Source organism: Gopherus evgoodei, chromosome 3 (genome assembly GCF_007399415.2).
Source record: "Gopherus evgoodei ecotype Sinaloan lineage chromosome 3, rGopEvg1_v1.p, whole genome shotgun sequence".
In the NCBI taxonomy this organism is placed as follows: Eukaryota; Metazoa; Chordata; order Testudines; family Testudinidae; genus Gopherus; species Gopherus evgoodei.
In genome coordinates, this window is record NC_044324.1 from 205,911,850 (window position 1) to 205,939,143 (window position 27,294).

A 27,294-nucleotide genomic window follows, 5' to 3' on the forward strand; every position below is an offset into this window, starting at 1 on the left:
TCAAGAACTACCCAAATCTTGGCCTAGAACACAAACCCATTTTTAAATGTTCAGTTTACCCCACACTCCCACTTTTCTACATTTTTTCATTTCCTGGTTTTGTCTGGGCTCAGAAATGGAAAGAGTAAAATATAGAGAGGCTGCCACACCAGCTGATTTCTTGACCAAAGTGGTCTGGATAAGCAGCTGAGTTTTTGGTTGCTTATTGAAACCAAGCTGTCTAAGCTTTGAGGTTCTCCTGCATATAGGAAAATGGTAGCCAAAACCAGGGCTACTTGCAGAATTTGACACTGCTCTAATTTTAATCTTTGTCCAAGTCATCTTCCTAGTAGCCCTTTGTGGACACATGTAAATTATGTAATTGATCAGCGAAACAGGACCACCCCAATGTTAGTATTTATTCTGGTTACAGAAAGTGCAAAAATGTTTCTCCCATAAATAAATACTATAGGGCTTGTCGACACTGCCCAACAGTTCAGACGACCGATGTATGAATAGCTGTGTGCACTAAAATGCTTCCCCGTAACTCCTCTTGTGTTGATGCTGCAGGCACAAACTAAAAGGTGTCTAGTTTGTGTTAATGTAGTGCTCTTCAAACAGGACTGCATTAATGGGAAGTAGAAATCTTTTAGTTCATGCCTACAGCCTCCAATTTTTCAAGTGACTGTGCAGCACTTTGGTGCACAATACTATTCACACCCCCTGTAGCCCAAATATTGGTGCAGTGTAGATGCAGCTTACTTGAAGACATTGGAATGTAGGTGAATAACAAAAGGATGCTGATATCTGACAGTTTGAGTTACTTTTATTTACATCAGTGGCATGATCTTGCCCTCAACTAAGTTAATGACAAAACTCTCACCATCTTAAATATGAGCAAATGAAGGCCCAGGGTGTTACCTTCACAGGATGTGCTAATAATTACAAAGAAACACAAGTTAGTAAGACACATTTTATACTATAAATTAGTAAAATCTCTTGGTTACAATAGTGGAGAGTTCATTAGTTTGTTAGTAGCCATGACAGAAATGAAACTGCCCATTCTATCCACAAGCATTAGGGACAGGAGACTATGGATGAAATCGCTTCCCTGGGCTATATGTTAAAATCCCTTTTGCTAGGCACTCTCAGTTTGGTTTTCTTTGCTGGAGGCTGTTCTTCATTTCCCAGTCCTAGAAACAACTTGAATTGCTTTGATCCATTCTGTACGCTCCACAGGTGTGGCTGCTTGCAAAAAATAATGGACTTCATTTGCTGTGATGATTTCAAACAGGTTGGTGTCAACGTCATGCTTCTTGGCTAAGAGGTGGGGGGGGGGGAGGGAAGAAAGTAGCAAATTACAGAAGTGAATGGAGAAATTTTAGCCCATGTGTACAGCATTTCTGCTTCTACAAACCATGCTGGGATTTCCTTCCTGCTACCATTACCACTGACTCTGCCATTACTAGGAAAGACTTCTCAAATACCAAAAAATCACATCTGTGAATAGAAGCCTCCCCCTGTGGAATCAGGAACAGGAACTACTAACACTATAGAATGAGAGTGACACATTTATCAAGTGCTAAGAGCTACATCCGACTCTCCCACAAGTCACATCTGTGGTGTGGGCTCAGTACAGCCTCCAAAATCAGCCGAGCACAGCTATCTGCAAAGAAAGGAAGCTCAAACAACCCCAGACTGTAATGCCTCCATGCATCCTTCACCCGTGGCAGAACAGCTCTCTCAGGAGTCAAGTACCCAATAGCCAATCTTGCTTTGTTACAAACAACCCATCCCTCAAAGGAGAGGAAGAGTTATGGAGTGGCTGATAATGTTAGTCCTTTCAGGATTAACTATGGTGGTTTGTCCCCTGTGAGCATTTCCCCTGATTTCAGAAGAGAGTATGAGGTATAGATTGACTGCTCCTTGGCATAACCCCTCTTGCTACAACACTTCCCCTCCAGAGTCATGGTCTGCAGTAGCCCTGAAGTTCATGGGGCCTTGTGCAGATTACCTCAGCACAGACGCCAAGTAGAGTTAGCCTAAGCATATGACAAAATATGCATTTCCCTAACTCCCTTTAGCTCAATCTTTCTTCACTGCAGACAAATTAGCATAGCTGTGGAGACCCAGTGCTGAGATTAATGCTGCTGACCTGATCCATTCATGATGAATTGTGAATGGCTTATTTCTGAGCCAGGATGTTGTATGACTACATCTAGATGTGTACGTGTACTGCAAATACCACACTGCTGTTTGTGTGTGTTTCCTTACCATCTGGTATGTCTTCAACAGCTGTCACCACACAACCCCTCAAATGAATCGCTCCAAGTGGATCTTCTCCCTGACAGGAATGCCAAACAAAACAGTCATTGGCATGGTTTAAAATCCAACACATCTGCTTCTAAAACTGTCCAGATATGTCTGACTGGAGCTCTTCACTGGAAGCAGGGATGTATGATGCAAAAGTATGGCACAGATCGATGAGAAATGGGCACAGTGGGACAGGGCAAATCTGCATGTGGATGGGGGAGCCCCTTTGGAATACAGGCTCCGCTAGATATTTTGGAGGATCCATTCTGAGCTCAGTGTGCAAGAAGAACGTAGAGATTTGTACAAAGTGCAAGATCTGGATTGACTGGGCCCTTCAACAAATAGAAGCAACACACCTGCAACATTCAGCCAGCAGATGCAGTTCCACTCAACATAGTTTGAGAAGGGGGCTTGTTCAAAAAAGTCCTTCTCTACAGAAGGACAACCACCACCACAGACATGGTAGGCCAGATTCTTGTTTACACTCTGTGCAGCTCAGGACTGTAGTGGCAAGTGACCAGGGGAGAATTCTCCTTGTGGAGAGAGAATTTCTGCTGGCACAAACCTGAAAGAAGCAGCTCTTGTGCCCTAACACAGGCTCATTCCAGCAAAGGGGTTGGCAGTGCACTGGGGGGTGTGGCAGAGCAAAACTCCTCTATGCCAATCTTCACTGGTTCTAGGCCACCCTGACACCACTAGGGCTTGGCCAGCATAGGATCAAACAGATATAACTGGCACCTTACTGAAGCCACCCCTGCACTGAGATCAGATGCAGGGAAGCATGGAGCGCCGGGAGCCAAATTAATCCCTGATGCAAGCAGGTGCAGCTCCATCCAGGCACCTACTTATATTTGGGAAGAATTTGTCCCACTGTAATTGTACAAGAGACAAAGTAGCCTGGCTCAGGCTAACACAGAAAATATAACAATAAAAAGGCTGACTGTATTTGATTAACTTGTTTTTATGGCCTAACAGATTTTAATCTAGTCTGGGCGTGTACACCAAAGTGTATTTGTGATGCTGATAAATCAGGTGCCAGCTATTGCCAAGGCTGTAGGCATCAGCTGAGCACTGACGAATTCATAGCTGGAAAATAGACCAGCTCACCTGTATCTTAGTATTGTTCAGGTTCGGTGTTAGACTTATAGCAATGTGTTTAGTGTTTAGACTCTATAAAATGCTTGTAAATTGCTGCATGCATTAATCTTACTTGTAATGTTTGTATCCCTTGCTTTAAGGTAATATGAAAGTTTTTCTTTCTAATTGTAAGAATGCCTGCTCTGAATCTGTGAACCTAGGCAGGAAGAGTGTTTTTCCTGCCCTTCAAAAAGGATGATCAAGACTAAATAGGTCATTTTGCAACAAAAGCGTTGTTGATTGCCCCATCCACCCATGAAGATGTTACATGCAGGAATGCTTGTCCCATCACTTTGAACTCTGGGGGAAGGGCATACAAAGATGCTCACAAGAAGGACCAGGGCTGGCACTTCCATTTAGGTGACCTAGGCGGTCGCCTAGGGCACTAGGGTTTAGGGGGGCGGCATTTTGCCACCCTTGGCTGCAATTCAGTGGTGGGGGGTCCTTCCGCACTCTGGGTCTTCAGCGGCAATTCTGCGGCGGGTTCTTCACTCGCTCCGGGACCCACCGCCAAAGTGCCCCAAAGACCAGGAGCGCGGAAGGACCCCCCCCCCGCCGCAGAATTGCAGCCAACGACTGGGAGCGCGGAAGGACCCCACCTAGGACGCCAAAAACCCTGGCGCCGCTCCTGAGAAGGACTGGTTATGTCCTTGCTGTTTGGACTTTCACAAGGGCTGGAGCTGAGAAACAAAAGCAGATATCCCCAGGATCAACCTGGGTTAGCCCTAAACGACATTCCATGGACAGATTACTACATATCTGTCACCTTTTTGAGCCTAAGATTGTAACTCATTGAAGCAGGCAACATATAAGCACAAATCTGTAAATAACTCATTTCTTTCTCATAGTTAATAAATCCTTAATTCGTTTACTATAAGACTAGCTATCAGCATGGGTGTGGGATCTCAGGGACAAATTGATCTGGGGGAAGTGACTCGTCTCTTGGGACTGGGAACAACCTTAATATTTTGTGATTTTTGGTGTAAGTGTCCATTTATCACTAAATCCAGCTTGCCAGGATGGCAAGAGAGACTGGAGGGCCTAAAGGGATTGTCTGTGACTCCACAGTTAGACTGTTACTGGGATCCAGGAATTCACATTTGTTACTGGGGTGCTGAAATCTAATTGTAGAACACACCAGTAGCGTGGAGTGTCTGTCCCGCTTTTTGGCAATCTGCCCTGAGGCTGGCACTCCCAGTCCTGAACCACTGCAGACAGCCTGACAGTACTGTTAATGTGATTAATCCCTGGCTAAAAGGACAGATGCAGGGAAGCACAGATTGGCACTCATGGATGCCTCTTTCCCAGGTCCAGGAACTTTCACTCAGCCACGCCCACCCAGCACATGTAGAGCCTGACGTTCTTTGTTTATCTAGAGAACAGCTAGAGTTAGATAGAAGCAGCACAAATACGTCTCCCATGCACACATGCTGCCCAAACACTCACAAAGGAACATTCTATTCACCAGTCCAGCTGGAGATCAGGTCTTTTAGAAGCTCTTGAATGATGCTGGTAAAAATATGGACAAAATCACTCACCCCAGCAGGATCATAGTAGTGAAGATATGCAGGGTCCTCTCTTAGGATAAACTTTCTCACTTTCCAGTTTTTCCTCCGATGCCCCTAAGCAAATTTACAAAAAGTCACCTAATATTCTGCTTTGTTTAAAAGGAATCACACACATAAGAATAGAAAAATATAGCTGACAAACTAATGTTTTGGCCTTGATATAGGGGTGCCTTCAATGAGGGAACTTACACTAGATAATGTTTTCAGAAGTACATAAGTGAATTAGGCACCTATGTGAACTTGGCACCAAAATTAACTTACGCTTGATTTCAAGATTTCATTTAGGTGCTTTTTAAAATCTTAACCAATATCTAATTCGGTAGCTAGTTTTCCTGAGTGTACAATAAGAAAGTCACACAAGTAGATACTATTATCCACTTAAAATAGATCAGCATTTTTACCAGCCATAACTACAGTCTTGAAAAACAGACATTCAAGGCAGAAGCAGCAACACTCAGAAACGGTGGCCTCTCACAGTCCACAGTGACTTGGAGTGGGTTGATCAAAACGAGACTAATATTAGTCTATAGGGGCTGTCAGACATCATTTCTTCCCACTATTTCAAAAATATTTCAGTTTCTCAAGTAACTATTGCTGTTGGAAAGGAAGTTCTTTACTCACTGGATATGGACCAACAGTGGTGGGTGCGGGGAAGTGAATAATGGCAGAAATGTGGTGAAGAGTCACATCCCTTTAAACAGTGGATGCAGTTTAACAGGAGGCATACAAATGACATGGCCAATAAGTACTTGGGCTCCCTGCAGATGATTTGTGGCACCATTCACAGACTCAGATCTTCAAGTATTGTATCTATGTTATCTATGCATTCATTATCATCATAATCATGACACCTATCATCATGTGATCTAAACACCAACTAGAACTAGGGAGCAGAAAAGGTGACAATAAATGGGGCATTTCTGTCACAGTTGCTCCGGAGAGGGGACTAGGGACTGTTCCTAGACAAAGAAGAGGCATTATACCACCCAGCAATGATATCCAACTACCTATCTTTTAGCTTTTTATACAGTCCACCACTCTAGTACCTAAAATTTGTTACTGCAATGAGCTCTGTGTGGGCAGAACTAAAATGTGTATTAAAGTTAATGTTTAAAATTGAATAGACACAAGTTAAGAGGGAAGGTACTGTACATCTGGGGTCAGGCTTGAGTTATGAGGGATTACAGGGATTGCAAGGGTGAAGAGATACATACGTATCACATAACCGGCACAGACCCAGATTGGGGTGCAAGAGTTTTTAAAGTGTCAGTGGATAAGTGGGCTCGGGTACGCCAATCATGGAATGTATAAGGAGTCCAAGTCAGTAGTGAATACTGTACATGGTACATGGGTGGGGTGCGTCCCTTGGTTTGCGGGCACAAAGCCTCAGTGAAGTCAATGGGGCTCTGGGTGGGTGCTGTGGTCCGTCCCTAGGGAGTTCATTGCAACATCGGGGCCTCAGTGTCTCAAAGGATATTGCTATGAATGACTTTGTAGTAGCTAAATCTGCATGCCCAGAGGGGGTGGAGGATGAAACAGATCTGTACAGTTCTAGCTTCTACGTTCCATGGCTTCTGATAATGCTAGGTCACTCCTAGAATCACTGGCTACTTACCCTACCTGCAGCCCCATCAAAACCCACTCCTTGAAACTTATTTGGTTTACCCATTTCTATGACTAAATATCACATTATCTTCCTTTGAAATGTGCATGGGCTTTCATAGATGTAGGGAGCATGTCACATTGCTCCAGGACAGGGCATCATATTTTAAATGTTGGCCAAACTAAGATTTTTGGTGTCAGTCAGTTATCTGGGGGTGATCAATACTTAATATCTTATTCCCACCCTGGTGTCTCTTGTCACATTGTGCTGCTGCACAGTGTTAATGTCACTGAAGAACCCTGATCCTCTCTGACTGTTCTGCTAGTATTCTGATTGCCATTGTCTTCCTTCAGTGGTTTCATAAGGAAAAGGTTGTTACAAGGAGGAGGGAAAAAATTGTTCTTCTTAACCTCTGAGGATAGGACAAGAAGCAATGAGCTTAAATTGCAGCAAGGACGGTTTAGGTTGGACATTAGGAAAAACTTCCTAACTGTCAGAGTGGTTAAGCACTGGAATAAATTGCCTAGGGAGGTTGTGGAATCTCCACCACTGAGGATTTTTAAGAGCAGGTTGGACAAACACCCGTCAGGGATAGTCTAGATAATACTTAGCCCTGCCTTGAGTGCAGGGGACTGGACTAGATGACCTCTCGAGGTCCCTTCCAGTTCTCTGATTCCATAATTCTATGAAAAGCTATTGTAATTAGGTTGTATATTGTGTATAGAAAGGAAGGTATCCTGGGGAAAGTTATTGTCTCCCTTTCAGAGAGGGGCATCAAGTACGTGGCTTGTCCAGGGACACATAGGAAATCTCTAGCAGAGCTGGGATATGATTCCCCCCACTTTGCAAGGCAGTGTGGTCTAGTAGGTACAGTTCTGTATAACGAGACTGGAAACCTGGGTTCTAGTCCCATGTGTTTTACTAACCAGCTGTGGCTTCTCCTCACGCAGTTTGCCTATCTTGTCTCTTTAGATTATCAACTTTTGGAGGCAGGATCTGTGCCCTTTCTAGGTGTATTTATAGCACCTCGCATGATGGGGCCCCGAATTTGATTGGGCCACTAGGCACTACTATCATGTAAATAACAGCAGCAAACCTTGGTAACTTGGACAAAAGTACCAGTGAATCTCAGCAGAATGCATCTTTGTACAAAGTGAGTCGGTTCAAGAACATTCTGAGAATGATCTCAGCTGCTAAGTACTCATGTAACAGCCACCACCTTGACCAACACACAAGGAACCAGAGTTCTCCAGAGCTAAAAAGCACAAACTGCTACAGCCTGAGCTAAAGCACTGTTGCTAGGGGCTAGCCCAGGGATCGGCAGCCTTCGGCAGGTGGCCTGCCGGCATAAGTACCCTGGCGGGCTGGGCAAGTTCGCCTACCTGCGGCATCCACAGGTTTGGCCGATTGCAGTTCCCACTGGCTGTGATTCGCCACACCAGGCCAATGGGGGCTGCAGGAAGCAGCGTCCAGTATGTCCCTCGGCATGCACCGCTTCCTGCAGCCCCCATTGGCCTGGAGCAGTGAATCTCAGCCAGTGGGAGCCGCGATTGGCCAAATCTGCAGACACGGCAGGTAAACAAACCAGCCAGCCCGCCAGGGTGCTTACCCTGGCAGGCCGCGTGCCAAAGGTTGCTGACCCCTGGGCTAGCCTAACTCATATTTTCTGTGGACTGACACAGAGGGGAGTCTGTAATACACACTCATAATGTGTTACATTCAGGTGGCCCAGCTTAGCTCCAAGCTCTTGAGAAGCTGCTGGATATATTTTATTCTTGTATTGTGTTGACTTCATTCCTGTTGTAAAACAGCAGAACGAGAGAGATACTGACCTGCTTCAGTAAACAGCCCTGTTTGACCACTGTGCCTCTGAACTCTTCCTTCAAGACCACGTCATCATCACTAGAATTCCCTTCACAGAAGAACCCACTGTCTGCCTGTATGAACACAAGGAAAAGGACAACCTTCAGTAACCATGTGATGCTGGGGGTTGTTTTCCTGCTGAAAGGAGGTCAGCTTGTGCTTGGCTTATTATTTGCTAGCCATGAGGCCAAAACAACCCTTCCTCTGGAAAATTTCCCAGAAAAGCCAAGAAACTCTGAGTTTCAGCCAGCAGAGTTCCCACAGAGTCACCCATTGAATGTGAGGGCCAAACGGGCATAAGGCCAGGTTCTCTGTGGGATTTCAGGACATTTGGAGAAAGCTGGAGCTTTGTTCTGCGTCTCAGTGCCCATACGCTACTCCCTGTTGACCCCTTTCTTTCCCTATGATAATAAGGCTCCCACCATTCCAACCAGTGTCTGCTCCAAACCTTCCCTTACAATGACTTTCAGTGTGCAGAGTGGAACTCATGTAAGTGCTGACATAGCCAATTTCCTTCAGGCTTGAAAAGGAAGGATGCCAGTGAGAGCTACCATCACCTGGCTCCACTACCCAGCCATGCCCATTCCCTTCTCTACAGGCATTCACGAAATTTGGAAAAAGCAGGGAATGCGACTGCCTAGACTTAACCCCCTTTCCACTTCCACCAAGAACTGGCCACTGCGGTCCATATTCTGTACTTTTCTATTCCCTCTGTGGAGTTTTGAAGCCAGCACTGACTTAACTGTCTCCAGATGCCTGAAATATTTGCAAGTTCCACAGCAACCCTGCAATCAGATCCATGTGATGCAGTTTATGAAACATTGCACAGTTCAAAAGATGCAACTGCAGAGAAATAGAGTTATGTGGCTCATAGACAACGATTACATGTTATACTTCATGCAATGGCAAGTTAAATGCTGACATGTTGTGATACCTGGCTTTCTTGATGCCCTGACCTACTTGCATGTAACAGAACTGGAAAAAAGCTGAAACAGAATGCAACAGTGTGAGATAGGTGTGGTCCAAGCACAGGCCAGAGAGCCAGGAATTTGACTGCTAACGTTGCCTTAGGCAAGACACAACTTTTCTGCCTCAGTTTCCCCATCTGTAAAAATGCCCTACCTCATAGACACTTTATAAGAATAAATGAATTAATGGGCCAAATCCACAGTCCTTACTCAGACAAAACTCTTATTGATGTCAAGCTTTCCACCACAGATATGATTAGTTTAAACAGAACTTATAGGAGTAAGAGCTTTTAAATAACATTATTTAATAGAAACAATAATTTGTATATGTGACTCAGTACACCAAATGACTTTAAACATTGTCTAACATGAGTTGTATTTCATGCTTTTCAGATAACCAGCTTATGTCTGAAGTACTCTATTAAATTAAATCCATCAAATGTATGGTTACCAATCTAGCTCATCTGAGATGATCCAAGCTAAGTGGAAACAAAATATTAAAGAATGAAGCTTTCCTTCTGGTAAAGGTTGGGTGCGACCTGCTCCTTCTGTCGACTGAGTCATGTTCGGTGACTTTACTGACAAAAATCACTTTGTAACACTTCACTCCTCTGAGAAACTCCAGAGCAAGTCCAGCCCTACGATCAGTTAACGGGATTCTTCTCAGGCTTGTGTATCATCAGCAGAATTGTTAGCTAAGTTCCAGTGGCAGTATTTCTATCACGGGTGAAGATGTGTAAGACAGAAAGAATGCAGCTTGACTTTCAGGTCTCAAATTGAGTTGACTGAACTGGCTGCTAGGACAACCATTTTTAAAAAAACAAAACTTTATACTGAGCAATTTCATTCTGGAAGCCACTGAGAGAGAGATAATAAACATAGCCCTCCATCTTCACATAGTCACTTTCCCAGGATTTGTGGGACTGAGGACAGCAGTAAGTCTGGAAGCCCATGTTCAAACTTTGGAAGATAGAAGAACATGCCACAATACTCACAAAGTAGTAATAAGCATCAGGTAAATCAAGGAAAGGGGTGTCCGTCAATCCTTCAGCAGCACTCTTGGAAGTGTCCCCAGCTGCCTGCAGGTAGCCTTCATTTAATAGGGAAGAGGCTAGCATGAGACCCTCCTTGCGATTTCGGATAGCGTTGTTCGACACTAGCCAATCAATCACACAACTGCCTAGTCACAAGATAATAAAACGAGATGTGTATTAACAGCCGTTACCCAAGAAAATAACCATGACAAGACCTATTAAGTATACAGAGGCGATTGGCCTGCTCTCTTTGTTCATGAATCTGATATTTCAAAAGACAAACATGACAGGCTAACCTGGGTACATGGCAGCGTACTCTTGCTGAGCCGCACCGTTAGTGCTGACCAGCTGACTCATGGTAGCAAGGGTAGCTCATTAACTGCACCCTAGACAGAAAGGAAGTGGGACTAGTCAGGGGAGACAGAGTGGAGCTGATGAGTCCTAAGTGAGGAATCCTAGGAACAGCCAAGCCTGGGGAAAGAGATCCTTTGCAGTTACTTTGCTAATAAAGCAGTACCCCAGGGAGGGGGTGAGTTTTGACCCTTTCCAGCACATTATAGACTTTGTCTTGGAGCAGGATGGGAGCCCTGCCTACTCACTGGGTAGTTTTGCTGATTGGAGCCAATACCACACAGAACCCCTTTAAGAATATTTCAGTGGCCTTAAGGATTTCATGACACTGTGGATGAAACGAGCTGTTTCAATTTTTTTATCTCTCTGATCATATTTTAAAACAACAGGCACAATCTGTTCCATCTGTAACCACCTCCTATCTGGCCTATGGCAGATGCTTCTGAATACTACAGCAACCCACTTTCTATTGATGGAGAAAGCTTCCAACAGTTGTTCTTCTCTGAATTTTATATGGCTCTGGCTGGGCCCTACACAGCTCAGAGATGCTGTGGTGTATACCCGAAGTGTCATGAGTTGAGCCCTACTGTATATTCCATTGCCTGGAGCACTTTAAATGGCAAATGGGAAACAAGTGCTTGTTACCTGTAAAGCAGTGATTGAACACTTTTTTGTCTTTTTCCAGCTTCAGTTCTTTTACTCCTTTGTCGGAGTCCTTCATTGAGAGATACAAGGCACTGTGTGTAAAAAGGAACCATGGGAACTGTTAGGAACTAGGCAGCTTTTAACTCTTTGGCATGATAACGCAGTGCTCACTCTGTACTGGGGAAGTGCCTCACATTCTCTTGGCACGGTTGCCTCTCCAACACAAGAGCTTATTTGGCTTAAGCCCAAGGAAGACAATTGACTGCATGGAGCCTAGTACTTTTGGAGGCCTCCCCAGCTCACAATCTGATTCTTGTGCTGTCTTCAGCATCAGGCCTGGACAGCAAAGTCCACAAGGCTCAAGGTTCCATTTGGGCGACAGAACAAAATGGGGAATCAATAGTGTGAGCAGAGACACAACACGCTCCAAGCACTGTAGCAAAGCTTCACAGAATGGCCTCCTTCCTGGACACCCCTCCTTGTATTAAGTTCCTCCTACAACTTCTTCCTGTCCTGTCTGGGAACTGGAGGATCAAGAACTTTATGAGTCTGATTTATTGACAGAATCCTCATGCTTTAGAAGGCCCTGTAATAGCCTCAGCAACTCATGGTCTGATTTCCCTCCTCCAGAGCACCTTTTGACATGCCCTAGATAGCTCCATTGCTTGAGGCCCCTGAGGTGTAGAGCCAGCCTGCTAGCAGAGGAAATTAAATTCTCCGGGCCAAGTCTTGAGGTTTCTGTTCAGTTGTTATTCAGTCCTTTATCAGACAAATCTCCCACTGAAGCCTACAGAAGTTAGCCCAAGTTCAGGACTGGGCCTTGTGCAATTTTGTCTGCCACCAAAGAATATCCTCAGCACAAAAGAGAGCACCTTGTATTTATTTTTTCTGGAAGATCATATTCTGAGACAAAACCCGTTTCCCTTAGTTTTCTAAACATTAACAAATGGATGCCATATTTCCTTGCCTTCGCATATCTTTTACTTTTCACGAGATTTGGGTTCTCTGACAAGCCACTTAGTCTGGAAAATATTGCTAAGAGAGCAGGCTGGAGAATGTTCCGCATGGAACCAAAACGTTTGAACATTTTTGCAAAATGGAATAGTATTGAAACATTAGGATTTTGATTTAGGGTCTCTCTCTCTCTCCCTCTCCCTTCCTCCTTCCCCCCACCCCCTGAAGTGAATGGTGCATCCACCCTGGACCTCAAAAACCTTCCCATCAAAAAAATTGTTGAAATCAGTACTTTGAAAATGTTCCAGCCAACTCTAATTGCTAGCCCATTTCTGCAGTGCTTTATGCTTTGGCTTGCTTGTTAGATAAACTGTAAAGACTAAACTAAAGTTAGCTCTTCCAGGGAGATTAATAAGCAAGAAACCAGAGATGCAGAAACACCTTCCTTTTTCCTATGTCTTACTCTCGCAATCATCATCAGCTGCTAGAGCTTAATTAATCTGTTTGGGCATGTAAAACATACCATATGAAACATTACATGATTAGGTTGATCAGAAAATAAGGTTAACTGGAATTATCCTGCTTTTGTAGTGCAGTCCCCATGTCTTGGCTAATTTCAATGGAATCTGAGTTTTGCCCTAGTTGCTGTGGAACTGGTCAGAGGAATATCTAGTCACCATCTCCTCTCCTCTCCCTGTTCTCTATTCCTATTACTCCAGTTCTCTTGGCATCTCTGCCGTCTCTGGCTTTCTCCTTTCCCAGAAGTAGCTCCCTCTTCCCCCACTGCAAAGCACCTCCTTCTTTCTTGTCCCCTACCATGACAATTTCCTATCCATCGTTAACTTATCACAAGCTAAGTGCCATCCTCACAGTTCAGAGGCATGTAGGCTACCACAGTACATTATGGTGCACTCTTAACCGAATTTGAAAAGGCCCATAATGCAACGTACACGTATAAATGAACTCAGCAACTATCATCCAGCAGCAGGCAGAGACCACATCACCAGAGCCCGAATCAGTGGCAGCCTGGCTAAGCCAGCAGATTCCTTTAAAGCCAAAATTTTTAAAAGTGACTAGTGATTTTGAGTGCCTCCATTGCTGAAATATCTTGAAAGATGCCTGATTTTCAGCTGGCTGGTGTGCAGCACTTTCTGAAAATTGGGCCCCTTCAAAGTGTCTCCAAACTGGGCTCCCAAAAAACGAGGCACATAAAACCACTGGCCGCTTGTAAAAATATGAGCCTAAAGGTTATGAGTAATAAACAAGTCTAAATACACCTTATAATTATTATTATTTTTATGATCATTATCCCATCTTCCCCTTCCCCATCCCGCTGCACACTGCTACATCTTGTTTTTTAGGGGCCATTGGCATCAACGGGAGTTTTGTCATTGACTTCAAAAGGGCCAAGATTTCACCCTTTAATTTGTAAGTTATTAGGGGCAGGGACTGTCATTTACTCTGTGTGTTACAGAGCCTAGCGCAAAGGCCCTGGACCCAGTTCAGAGGGCTAGGTGCTAGACAATGTAAATAATATTAATAAGTTATTTTCAAAGTTATGGTCTATTTTAACAATGGAAAAAACTATGAAGGACCATTACATTCTATCACCTAGACGCCTTTTCTAGGTTTTGCTGAGCTGATGCCTACAGCTGTAAAGTAGACAACTGTGTGGTCCTTGTTAATTCTATCGTTACTTGTACCTTCAGCAGTGGCGGCTCCAGGCACTGGCACGCCAAGCGCGTGCCTGGGGCGGCAAGCCATGGGGGGCGCTCTGCCGCTCGCCGTGAGGGTGGCAGGCAGGTTGCCTTCGGCGGCATGCCTGCGGAGGGTCCACTGGTCCCGCGGCTTCAGCGGACCTCCCGCAGGCATGCTGCCGAATCCGTGGGACAGGGGACCTCCCCAGGCAAGCCGCCGAAAGCAGCCTGCCTGCCGTGCTTTGGGCAGCAAAATACCTAGAGCCACCCCTGACCTTCAGGCAAGTGTAATTCATTTCATTTGAAATCAGCTTTGGCTCTCACATTGCAGCATGCAAAATAGAGCTGCTTGCCATGCATCCTATTCCCTGGAAAGGTTTTAGTATTGCTTTGGGATGCTGCATGTGCATGTTACTTATATTTCAGTGGCTACTGTACGTATGTTTTAGTCTCATTATGATTTAGAAATGACCCTCCAGTGAGCCTCATTGCCTAGGAGGTGGTCTTCAGCAATTACAGTTGCAGGTCAGGGAGACAGAAGACTAGCCTTGCCTACATGGCAGTGAATCCCTTCCAAAGAGCTCAGGCTGATGTTACATTGTCTGACTCTACTGTCTGCTCCGAGCTGATGGAATGGAATGGGGAAAGAGATGCATTATACCAGACCTCAGATTGATTGTTTCAGGCAGCCTGATGGACTTTCTGGTGGATTTTCTGGCGAACCTTTGGCCTCCTTCGATGCACTGAATAGCCTTCCTGATATCCCGCACCCAGGCATCTCTCTCTTCAAGGTAGGCGGCTTGGAAAAAATGGTCCTGTTGTTTGGCTGTGGTGAGCTTGAAGACAAACTATAACAAGAATAAGGATTTTTAAAGGTGTCTTTATGTAACCAGTGGGTTACAATTACACCAGCATCAACAAACTGTACAGCCTCCCTTGACAGGAGCTACGTACAGTGTCCTGAACACATGATTAAAGCGGAAACACTCTGAAGAGATAGCCAAGCAAACAATGCAAGTAATCAGCTCCTTGTATTATTATAGACTGAGCATTCCTGACATTCATACCAGAGCCAGGTTATGTAGTACTGAAATAACTAGTCAGGTGCTACATCTACTTTACAGGTGCAGAGAAATCCTTCCCCACCACCCTGTGCATCTATAAAGTAGCTGGAGAAGATTCCAGACTAACACTCCTTCGAGTACCAGATGGAGGGTTTGTCTAGCATGCCCACCAGCGCATCACAGCCCCAGAAGACATGGGGCCTTATCTTGAGCACATCAACCTCAGTGGGTAGACTCCCATTTGGGTCAGTGGACTTTGGATCAGGCCCATTGTTTGCTGCCATAAGGAATTATCAGGTCCTGACCTTCAATATTATGTACTATTAGCAGGAAATAACGGTAGTAGAAATATGATGCCTTTTGAAAGGAGCAGAAAAATGTGCAACAGAAGATATTCCCTTGAGCCTGCGCAGGCAGGATTGCCCAGGGACCCTCTGCATAACCAGCCTCGTTTCACACTCCTCACCATGAATAGCTCAGTAACAGCAAAAGCAGTTTTTGCCCTAGACTTTTATCTGCCTTTAGGAACGTGTAGGGCTAATTTTTAATGCAGTTACTCAGGGCCGGCTCCAGGCACCAGCTTAGCAAGCAGGTGCTTCGGGTGGGCACTCTGGAGCGGGGCGTCACGTTCAGGTATTCAGCGGCAATTCGGCAGAGGATCCCTCACTCCCAGTCAGAGCGAAGGACCTCCCGCTGAATTGCCGCAGACTGCGATTGTAGCATTTTTCTTTTTTTTTTTGCCTGCTTTAGGAGGCAAAACCCCTGGAGCCGGCCATGCAGTTACTATATAGTTACTTAGGTGTCACATCAAAGGGAGAATAGATCTCTTTAAAGCAGAGTTAGGTAGAAGTAATAACATCAGTTTGAAAAAACTCAAGAGTGGATTGTTTAATTGATCAATTTAAGTATTTATTCTGGTCAACGTTCCCAAGAGATATTAACCTGATGGTCATCCAGCAATATTCTGTAGGCATTTCATCAGTTTCCATTTTCTCTAAAATCTGATTTCCCATAATTTAATTACAGATTGGATGACCAGATGTCCTGATTTTAGAGGGACAGTCCCGATTTTGGGGTCTTTTTCTTATATAGGCTCCTATTACCCCCAATCCCCTGTCCCAGTTTTTCACATTTGCTGTCTGGTCACCCTAATTACAGAGTAAATACAATGGATGCTCAATCAGATTTATTAATAACCATCTACATGAAACTTTGTTACATTCTTGAGCAGGCAGTACTGTATGCCTTCAAAAAGAAAAGTACAGACTGAAAACTGCACATCTAACAGCTAAGTGCAGTGAATCCACTGAAATGAAAATAATATACTATAGTAAATGCGATAATAAATCCACATCTACCAATGTAGTCCACTGAAATCTACACATGTAAATGACCTAGCTGCTGCCTCTCGGGAAGGTGGATTACCTACACTAGTGCCCGTGTTGCCTTTGAAGTGTAGACAAGCCCTAAATCCAAACAAAAACATAATCCTCTCCTATATGAGATCACTCCCAGGTCTCAAAGTAGTCACCTCCAAAGCAGTGGAACAAACAGCCACATCCCAACAGCAATATACAGTACATGTCAAAAATAACAACAAGCTAGACTGCTACAGATCCCTGTATGGAAAAACCACACTAGCAAACTAGCACACCACCGTATAACATACCGAGTTAAGGCAGGCTCTTACCAAATAGAGAATCAATTACCATAACCTGGAGGAGAAAGCTAGGAGACTCAATGTACCCTGTGTAATCCCAGAGAGGCACAGCTGTTCAAACGATTAAACAGCTGAGAATTTGAAACAGACATTTTCTACTCCAGTGTATAAAGTATGAAGGAGGATGAAAAAATTATTTCCCAGACTGTCAGTAGTGAAAAGCCCTCTCATAAGAGAGCAGTGAAGAAAAATTTGCTATAACTTTGAAAGAAGAGAAACAGCAGAGATAGCACCACTATAAGAAACAGTGTGTGAATAAACCAGGATCGTCAATAGTGGTGAATGAGTACCTGGGATGGCCTAGATCTGGGGTTCTCAACCTTTTTCTTTCTGAGCCCCCCTCCCCCGAACATGCTATAAAACCTCCATGGCCCAGCTGTGCCACAACAACTGTTTTTCTGCATATAAAATCCAGGGCCGACATTAGAGGGGAGCAAGCAGGGCAGTTGCCTGGGGCCCCACATCACAGAGGGCACCGAGAAGTTAAGTTGCTCAGGCTTCAGCTTCAGCCCATGGTGGTAGGGCTCAGGGACCCACGGTACATTCCCAACTAGTGGGGCTTTGGCTTTCTGCCCTGGGCCCTAGAGAGTCTCATACTGGCCATGCTTGGCAGACCCCCTGAAACCTGCTCGTGGCCCCCCAGGGGTCCCAGACCCCAGGTTGAGAACCACTGGTCTAGATAACATTTAGTTCTGCCACGAGTGCAGGGGACTGGACTAGATGACCTCTCGAGGTCCCTTCCAGTGAAGAAAGCAGCCTTTAGGCTGGGCTGATTGGGGAAGTGGCTGCAGCTGGGGCCATGCCCCAAACTGAGCAACGGGTCCTCATAAGAAGGCCAGGGGAGCTAGAAGCAGTCAGTCTCTCTCTAGCTATAGAGGGAGATGGGCCTGGCTGCTGGGAGTTAGAGGTAAAGTACCTGAGGGGAGCAGGGCTGAGGACAGGCTGAGGAGCGGGGGAGCTCTAGCCTAGAAAGCCCCAGGCTGTGGCCTAGCATTAGGTCAAAAGTACTAGGGGTTGCAGAGGGCAGCCCAAGGGGTAGGCAAAGGTAGCAGGTCCAAACCCCTTTGCCTATGATGAGTGGCTGATACTGCAGTCTGCCCCAGTGAATGGGGGTTAGATGGAGACTGGGCAGTAGCCATATACTGAGGCAAAGTGGGGATAGAAGGTGGGGGTCCCCTGGGAAGGGGAAACCCTAAGAAAAAGGGGTGACTGCTTGGGGGCAGCACTCCACGTAAAAGGGTACTTGGTCCAGGGAGGGACACGGGGCCAGAGGACAGCTGGATCACTGGCCTGCAGAGGGTGTTCTGGAGCTGGAACCGAGTTAATTCCCAGAAGTAACCAGCAGGAGGCATCATGGAGATGAGTCTGCTCGTCTTCAGTACTGCTAAGCTACTGAAGTTAATCAATGGATTTCATCTTTCTAGATGCTGATTCAGGAAAGCATGTCTATTCAGGAGAGCTGAATAGGAGTCCCTGAGACATAAGCACCGGCATTCATTTAAGCACATGCTTATGTGCTGTTCTGAACTGGGCCCTACTGAACAGAACTTGACTTGAAGTTGGTATAAGTTGGGAATCAGAATAAACTCATTCCATTACTTACAGCAGTTTGGGGGATTCAGGGACAACCAATGTGTTTTCAAAATCACCTTAGCATCAGCTGTCTGAAGTGAGTGGATGCAAGCATAGTCATCAGCCGCAGTGCACCGGGATAATTCACACAGAAAATATAAATGCATGTTGCTAATTGGAATTAGGCAAAAGCTGAAATATTGGAGGGGAAACTCAGGGCTATTCCAATTCTTTTTCTGGATAATAAAGCTACAAAATGCACGTTCTCCAAAGTGTTGCATTTGGAGCACTAAGTGTTTATAGCCAGATGATTAACTTTTGATCATATTGGTAAGCAGCTACTTATAAGAATAGCTGGTACTGCTCTGGTGAGTAAAGGGTGTACAGTTTGGCCCTTTGTTGTTTATTCAGCTGTTTGAATAGTGTCAGATTTCATCATGGGATGCCCTCTGCGAGCTGCTCTGCAAAGCTACCACAAGCTCTGGCTGACTTAGAGGCAGGAACTGATCTACAGACCATTGAAGTCAATTGAAAGAATCCCACTGACTTCAGCAGGCTTTGGATCAGGTCCTGACCAGGACATTTTATGTACAATGGCCCAAATCCTCACTAATTTTTCTTCCATTCTCTCTCAGGCAAACTCTCAGTGACTAGACTAGGGCTTTGCCTGAGGAAGAACTGAGAAACAAATTGAGTAAAAACCTCAAGGGCTATCCAGGCAATCGCAGGACTCGTGCTTTTTGGACATAGCAGATGAAATCCAGGCTGCATTCTTACTATCACTGAGGGTCTGATCTGAAGCCCAGGGAAATCAGTGGAAAGATTCCTTTTGACATCAGTGGCCTTTGGATCTGGCCCTGGACACACCATTCATTCTGCAAACATGTATGTCCCTAAAGCAGGAGAGACATGTAGATTGTAGAATGGCACTATAACATCTGCACTGGGCATGAACCCAGTTTCCCTTGTGAGCTATAACTCACCATTTCAGTACCTCCTAGTAGAAGATGTGGCATTGTGCCAATGGAGAAAATGTTAGTGCTAATCCAAAAAGCACAGATTCAAAGCAGCAGAATTAACCATTAAAAAGCCGTACATGCAGGGATCCATTATTTTCTCTTCTCTCTGATGCTTATTAATTAAGATCTTTTTTAACACTCTCATCCTGTTCTCTAGTCATATGTGCAACCAGTTATGACATTTTCAGACTGCCTGGCTTTCTCCCCTATTTGAAAAGCAGGGGATCCAGCTAAAGCCAATTAAAAATTCAGTCTGTCACTAACCCATAGTGCACGAATGGCAAACCTTTGGGGATAAACAGCAGAAAAGATGACTTCTCAATCAATTATACTGGAAGGTGGAGAATTCACAACAATGCTTCTCACGCACACCCAAATCACACCTCTATCCATGAGGAAAAACCCCTTTCTCTCCATTCTGTTTCAGGTAGCTGGTATATCAGCCATGTCACTTTAGCAAGAATTACTTTATAATACCCCTGCTCTTAAAAAAGACCCTTAGGGTCTTTTATAGCTACTGGAGACTTGTTTCACATTCAGTCAGAGATACAACACCTCCAGCAGCAGAGTGCCCCCTTCACCGTAAAGCTACGTCTACATTACAAGCTGGGGGGGTGATTCGCCTGCTCATACACACATTGAGCTATCACAGGCATAAATAGAAGTGTTGCCATGGTAGCATGGGTAGCAGCAGCAGAAGCACAGCTGAGCAGAGTACATGCCCACCGGTTTGAGGTGGGCTTGTACGTGGACATGAGCAGGGGAATCATACCTCTAGCTCATAGTGTAGATGAGGCCTAGGTTTCAGCATCACTTCAGTACACATTCAGACCACTGAATCACTAGCTTTACTTCTTGCAGCATCCTGAGTTTTCCTCTTACATCTCCCATTCACATACTGAGCAGGCCCAACCCTGCTTAATGAGCTTGTGAGATGTGACAAAATCACAGCCAAAATAACATAGCCTTGTAACATTTTATTGCCCAAAGGAATATCATGAAATATTTTGTCAGCCATCTAGGGAAGAAGGAGGGCCCAGTTGTTAGAACACTAGCCTGGACCTTGCTAGACCTGGGTTCAATTCCCTACTCCACCACAGACTTCTTGTGTGACTTTGGACATGTCACTTAGCTTCTCGGTGCCTCAGTTCCCCATCTGTACAATGGGGATAACAGCACTACCCTACCTCAAAGCATAAGAACATAAGAATGGCCATACCGGGTCAGACCAAAGGTCCATCTAGCCCAGTATCCTGTCTTCTTACAGTGGTCAATGCCAGGTGCCCCAGAGGGAGTGAACCTAAGAGGTAATGATCAAGTGATCTCTCTCCTGCCATCCATCTCCAACCTCTGACAAACGGAGGCTAGGGGCACCATTCCTTACCCATCCTGGCTAACAGCCATTTATGGACTTCACCAACATGAATTTATCCAGTTCTCTTTTAAACGCTGTTATAGTCCTACCTTCACTACCTCCTCAGGTAAGGAGTTCCACAAGTTGACTGTGCGCTGTGTGAAGAAAAACTTCCTTTTATTTGTTTTGAACCTGCTGCCCATTAATTTCATTTGGTGACTCCTAGTTCTTGTATTATGGGAATAAGTAAATAACTTTTCCTTATCCACTTTCTCCACATCACTCATGATCTTATATACCTCTATCTTATCCCCCCTTAGTCTCCTCTTTTTCCAAGCTGAAGAGTCCTAGCCTCTTTAATCGTTCATCAAATGGGACCCTCTCCAAACCCCTAATCATTTTAGTTGCCCTTTTCTGCACTTTTTCTAGTGCCAGTATATCTTTTTTGAGATGAGGAGACCACATCTGTACGCAGTATTCGAGATGTAGGCATACCATTAATTTATATAAGGGCAGGAATATATTCTCAGTCTTATTCTCTATCCCCTTTTTAATGATTCCTAACATCCTGTTTGCTTTTTTGACTGCCTCTGCACACTGCGTGGATGTCTTCAGAGAACTATCCATGATGACTCCAAGATCTTTTTCCTGACTCATTTGCAGGATTGTGAAGCTAAAGACTGTAAAGTGCTTTGAGATCTACAGATGAAAAAGTGCTGCGTACATTTTATATATATAACTTATTATTCAGTGGCTGTAAAAAATACTTACCATCCTTTTGCCAAAATCCTGACATGGGCTACTGATAGAGCTTCCTTTCAGGGGGATCATTCCTTTGGGACTGTTGTCAATCTTCTTCTTATAGAATTCAATTCCATCATCTAGGAGCACTACCCACATTGGCTTCCAGGTGTTAAACATACTTCCCTGCATTAGATCAGATAACTCAGTTATATTATATTTTCTCCATTCAAGATTTGACCTTCTAAAAAGAGACACTTTTAAATGCCCTTCTAAGGCAGATCTATCATAATCCCCATCATTTTCTCCATTAATTGTTCTCTTTCTACAACCATTATTTCCTCCTCCCTGTAATCCCACTAACATGCTTTTCCAAAATTGCATCCAACAAGTCAACCTGCATTTTTTCCCTGTATCTGTGAGATTTTATCACACAGACCAATGCCTTTCTTCAGATGCTATTTTTTGCAATACTTTAAACAATATTCAAAATTTCCACCCCTGGCTGGTTTACAGTTTAGGCACTGAAATGAAGGCTTCATGCTACGAGACTGTAAGCACCTCGGGGTTCTTTCTGTTCTATATTTGTACAGTATGTAGCGCAATGGGGCTCTGGTCCATGATGAGGGCACCTGGTGCTACAATAAGACAGCTAATAATTAATAATAATAATTAATCGTACAAATTGCTGGGGCTTCTCAATTCCCATTGAAGATAGTGAGAGGGAAGGGTGTTCAGCACCTTGCAGCATCAAGCTGTCTTTGGATGGATCTTCAGAGATGCTGAGAACTCACAATACCCAGAGAAGCTGATGGAGCTGAGCATCTCTAGAAAATCAAATACCTAAATCTGGATTTAGGTGCTGGTCTTGAGTCACCCAGCTTTGAAAACTGTCGTTTGCACAGAAACAGACATGAATTACTCAGCTAGCCCGGCCCCATTTGTTATTGCTTAACCATTAGCAATATTTTGTCACTTTTGTTGTACCCAGACCATCACCGGAAAAGGAAATTTCATCTGACCATATTAAAAGAAGAGGAATATTTGACTCTAGGGTTTTAGTTCAGCCTTTAAAGCTCTATTTCCCGATACTAAAGCACAACAATGATGTGTGATTTGTAACTAGAAGTTTGGGTGATTATCGAGGGCCTGGTCTAACGTACATTGAAATCAATGGCAAAACCCTCATTGATTCTCACAGTGCAAGATCAGGTGCTGTATGGACTTTAAAAATCAATCCTGGAATTGGATAGGCCCCTATCACTGTTGCAGGCTATGTTGTCTGGCAGACATGGCTCGCCAGCTTTTCAAAAATGACCACTGAGTAGAGATGCCTGAGTCTTTGGGCACCCAGCTTGAGACACCCAGGGTCTGATTTGCAGACGGGCTCCCACAGCTCCCACTGAAGATGGAAACCCAAAAATTAAGTGCACGAATTCACAGACTGCTTTTGAAAAAGTTGGCTTTAGTCTCTTTGAAGAGGAGCCTATAGCTTGTTCTTTGCAGTCTGGCCCTAAGGCAGAGCTTGAGTAACTGCCACCAATAGACCCCAAGACACAGATCACACCCACACCGAGGGAACGCTCGGGGAGGCTTCCACTTCCTTTGTGTAGTATGAGGCAGAGAGTCCACCCTGCTGCGCGGAGGGTGCGTTTGGATTTGACAGCTGCATGTTGTGCTGCCTCATTTAAATGTTGTGTGTCTGTGGCAGCGGATTGGACAAGAATTTCTTTTAAAACAAAGCATTCCAACATAACACCCTCCCCTCCCCTGCCCATCCTAGCCCTCAGAAAGCTTGTGGTATTCTGAATCAGACATGAAGTTCCATAGCGGAGGGGGAGCTGATTATCATGGGACTTTCTGTGCCTGCTGACAATGGGACTTTCTTCCACATCCAGTACTCTGCTGCAGAAGCAACCTGTTCCTGGTATGGACAGCTATGGCTCAAATAATAGCCCTTGTGTGGGCTGCTCTCTCAGTCCAGGCTCCCCAGAGATCTACAAAAAAACAATAGAAACAGGCCACCACATTCTGGCTAATATAAATACGTGGTGAGAATTTAGTGATTGTGTAAAGAGCCAAATTGACCTGCTGGCTGACCTTTTTGGATGGGGAATAAATCAGAGTCAAATTAGGACGCAGAGTTAAGATCCATGATTTTGAGTGGCCTTTTGTCCACTGTCATATCTTCACTCAAACTGGTGCCATCCCAATAGTTTTACTTATAAGCAAATGACCATAGTGTTTGGCAAAGACCAGAATCTGCTCCTCTTATACAATGGGGCTACTTGCACAGCAAGCGATTTAGTGTGAGTCAGAATATCAGACTCAGGTCCATAGTCAGCAAACACAGAGAAGACAAAATTCTTCTTGCCTGTGACTACTCAGGTGATAAAGGCAATCAGGATTTGGCCCACAGTCTCTTGAAACTTAAAAGAATTCTTTCAGTTACCCAAAGACCACAGTTAAGATGGTTGTTTCCCAAATATCCCTGCAAGATGAATAGCAGCTTGAAAAACAGTTCATGTAACAGTCTCCTGCAACTTCCTCCTAATAGAACTTCTCCATTCTTTAACATCCGTAACACTGAATGATAGAAAATGATTATTCTCTCCTCTGGAATGGAGAACCCACAGAAATGCACAACTTCTACACTATCAAACTTAAAAATACAGGGCCAGGTCTTTGGCTGGTGTAAATTGGCACTGATGTCAAGGGAGCCATGCCAGCTTATGCCAGCTGAGGCTCTGGCCCACAACAGTCTTCATAGCTGATAGCAAGGAATGAGGGATGGAGGGTGGCATGAGCACGTCTTCCATTTGCTTGTGTATGTGAAGGGCCCACCTGTACCTTTGGGAGGACAGATATTTGCCTTCACTTTTTAGGAGGCCATTATTGAAAAGTCCCAACTGAAAAGTATCATAGAAGTCAGAGATGAAACAGAGGGGGGTTGCTCTCCCAAAATTAAATCAGGAGTGAACCGGTGCTATGATTTCCGTGGCTGAAGGTGCTCTGTCATGGGATGCACAATAGATCTCTCACTGTCTGTCTTTAGGATACAGCACAAGTCCTACGAACACCAGAGTTATGAATTGACCAATCCACCACACACCTCACTTGGAACCGGAAGTACGCAATCAGGCAACAGAGACCCTAAAAAAGGAAATACTGTACAGTATTGTAAAATACTGTGTTAAACAGGAACTACTGAAAAAATAAAGGGAAACTTTAAAAAAAGATTTGACAAGGTCAGGAAACTGGTTTTGTGCTTATTTCATTTAAATTAAGATGGTTAAAAGCAGCGTTTTCCTGCTACATAGTAAAGTTTCAAAGCTGTATTAAGTCAACGGTCAGCTGTAAACTTTTGAAAGAACAAGAGTTATGAACATTTCAGAGTTACGAACAACCTCCATTCCCCAGATCTTCATAACTCTCAGGGTCTACTGTATGGTGACCAGCAGTGATATACCCTGGCAACTGGCCCAACAGAAAGATTTTCTTGCCTTGAGTTACCCATCAAGATGCAAGGGAGCACTATTTGCGCCGTGCTGTACTCCCAGGAGTAGCTAAATGTAGACAGAGATGCACACCTCTTACACGGCAAGCAGAAATACCACTGCTGTCCTTCACTAGGAAAGGGCAGCTAAACTCCTCACCAATGGAGACTACTTGGAACTTCTATGGGATCAGCACATTTCCTGGATGTCCTGCTCCCATCCATTCCCCAGCTGGCCCCACCCATTGAGTGTGCTGCATTGACCAGCTCCAGGCCCTCTGTTGGAGTATGGATTATGGGTTGCTTGCTCTACATTTTGTGCCACTGGGATGGCAGGCTGGCTTTGCCAGCAATGAACCTGGCCCCCTGCCTTCTTAGGATTTTAACAGTGCCACTTCAAGGTTGCTTTAGATATTTACTTTCTTACATTTACAACAAAAATGAAAGAGCCAAGGTGAGGTGGAGAAGAAGCATCCCAGAAGCTCAGTTCAGCAGGAGCAGAGCTCTGGTCCCACACAGATTAGGGGCTCCACCAGGCCCAAGTTCTTTTCTGGGTTGAAGACCTGTGAAGCCAAGATGCTTCACAGAGCAGAGATCATCTAGCTGGAGTTTCTCAGGGGGGCAAAGTTGCTTAACTAAACTGCTTAAAGCTAGTCTGATCTCACAAGGGCACTTTAGCAGAGGTATGCCCTTATAATGTGGATCCCATGGCCAAGAATCTCTGCTCAGAGGTGCAGAAGCTGCTATTCCAAACCAGTTGCTCTGCTGAGGCTGTGCCTTAGGCCCCACTCCCTGCCTTCAGGCTGGCGTGGGGAATGGGTCCAATCTCACCAGCTCCCCAAAAAGCTTCCCACATGAAGCCCATTCACTTGACTCAGTGGGGTATGTTCATTTCATTACATTTTTTTTCTTTGTGACAAAGGAGTCCAGTTTCCCAGCAAAACCTTTAACCTCGGGTTAAACCCAATGTAAAGCCCCAAAAATCAGCACTATAAGAGCGGTAATGACATGGAAAGTTGTTCATAAGATCCTTTTGTCTTACACTAAACAAGGACATGGTCCATTGCCGAGTTCATCATCATAGTACAGAGCCATATGTCCTCAAACTGGACATGATCATTCAGCCAAATTTTTTTGGATCTGTGTTTAGAGTGCTCCATTAATGCATATAAAATGCATATTATACATAGAAAATGAGTTCGTTTTACTTTATAGTAGACTGAGATAGCATTGGAGGGGTAGCTGTGGACCTGTAAAAAGGGACAGAGAGTCCTGTGGCACCTTATAGACTAACAGCATAAGCTTTCATGGGTGAATACCCACTTCGTCAAGCGCGTCTGACAAAGTGGGTATTAACCCATGAAAGCTTATGCTCCAATACTTCTGTTAGTCTATAACGGGTAGGCAACCTATGGCACACGTGCCGAAGGCGGCATGCGAGCTGATTTTCAGTGGCACTCACACTGCCTGGGTCTTGGCCACCAGTCCGGGGGGCTCTGCATTTTATTTTAATTTTAAAAGAAGCTTCTTAAACATTTTTAAAACCTTATTTACTTTACATACAACAATAGTTTAGTTATATATTATAAACTTATAGAAAGAGACCTTCTAAAAAGGTTAAAATGTATTACTGGCCCCCGAAACCTTAAATCAGAGTGAATAAATGAAAACTCGGCACACCGTTTCTGAAAGGTTGCCGACCCCTGGTCTATAAGGTGCCACAGGACTCTTTGTCGCTTTTTGAGAAGATATAGTTGCTACTACATAGTTACAAGTAAGTAAAGCTGAATTAATGCCCTGCTTGAGAAATTAGTTGATCACTTGCTTGCATTTTTCATGAAAAATACAGAAAACATTTTTTTTAAAAAAGCAAAATTAAAGTTTCCCCATCTGCTCAACTGATGTCAGCCCTAATACTTGCCTGTTGCCTGTTTAGAATTGCCCACCTACCTTCTTAACCAGGTAGCCTTCTCTTATCTGCTTTGGTTCTCTCTCCATGCTCAAGCCAATCTGTTTTTCAGTACTGACAGCGCTGGCAGTTGCAACGTGTTTGACAATAAAGGGTCTTGTGGGCTGCCTTTTCTACAGCTGTGTCACTTGTCGTAAGTTCCTCTGTCTGTTAATCACATGAAAACGAGTCTATTTCCTCTTATGGGTCAAGAGATTAGAATAGGGAAATGCAGAACTGGGTGTTTATTTATAGGTTTTCTTTGCAA

At 44.5% G+C, this 27,294-nt stretch overlaps 1 protein-coding gene across 2 annotated transcripts; it reads right to left on the bottom strand.

Annotated features, from left to right (window-relative positions):
• Positions 1–785: 785 nt before the first annotated feature.
• On the bottom strand, positions 786–27,167 carry PLEK (pleckstrin). Of its 2 annotated transcripts, XM_030557869.1 has the most exons (9): positions 27,029–27,167; positions 21,613–21,768; positions 14,779–14,960; positions 11,462–11,553; positions 10,427–10,611; positions 8,433–8,537; positions 4,968–5,051; positions 2,254–2,323; positions 786–1,299 (listed from the first exon to the last, which is right to left on the bottom strand). In XM_030557869.1, exons 1-9 carry the CDS (start codon positions 27,074–27,076, stop codon positions 1,160–1,162), a joined length of 1,062 nt encoding a protein of 353 aa, XP_030413729.1. In that variant the 5' UTR covers positions 27,077–27,167; the 3' UTR covers positions 786–1,159. The 2 variants fall into 2 exon arrangements, with proteins under 2 accessions (XP_030413729.1, XP_030413730.1); XM_030557870.1 differs by lacking the exon at positions 21,613–21,768.
• Between the last annotated feature and the right edge of the window lie 127 nt (positions 27,168–27,294).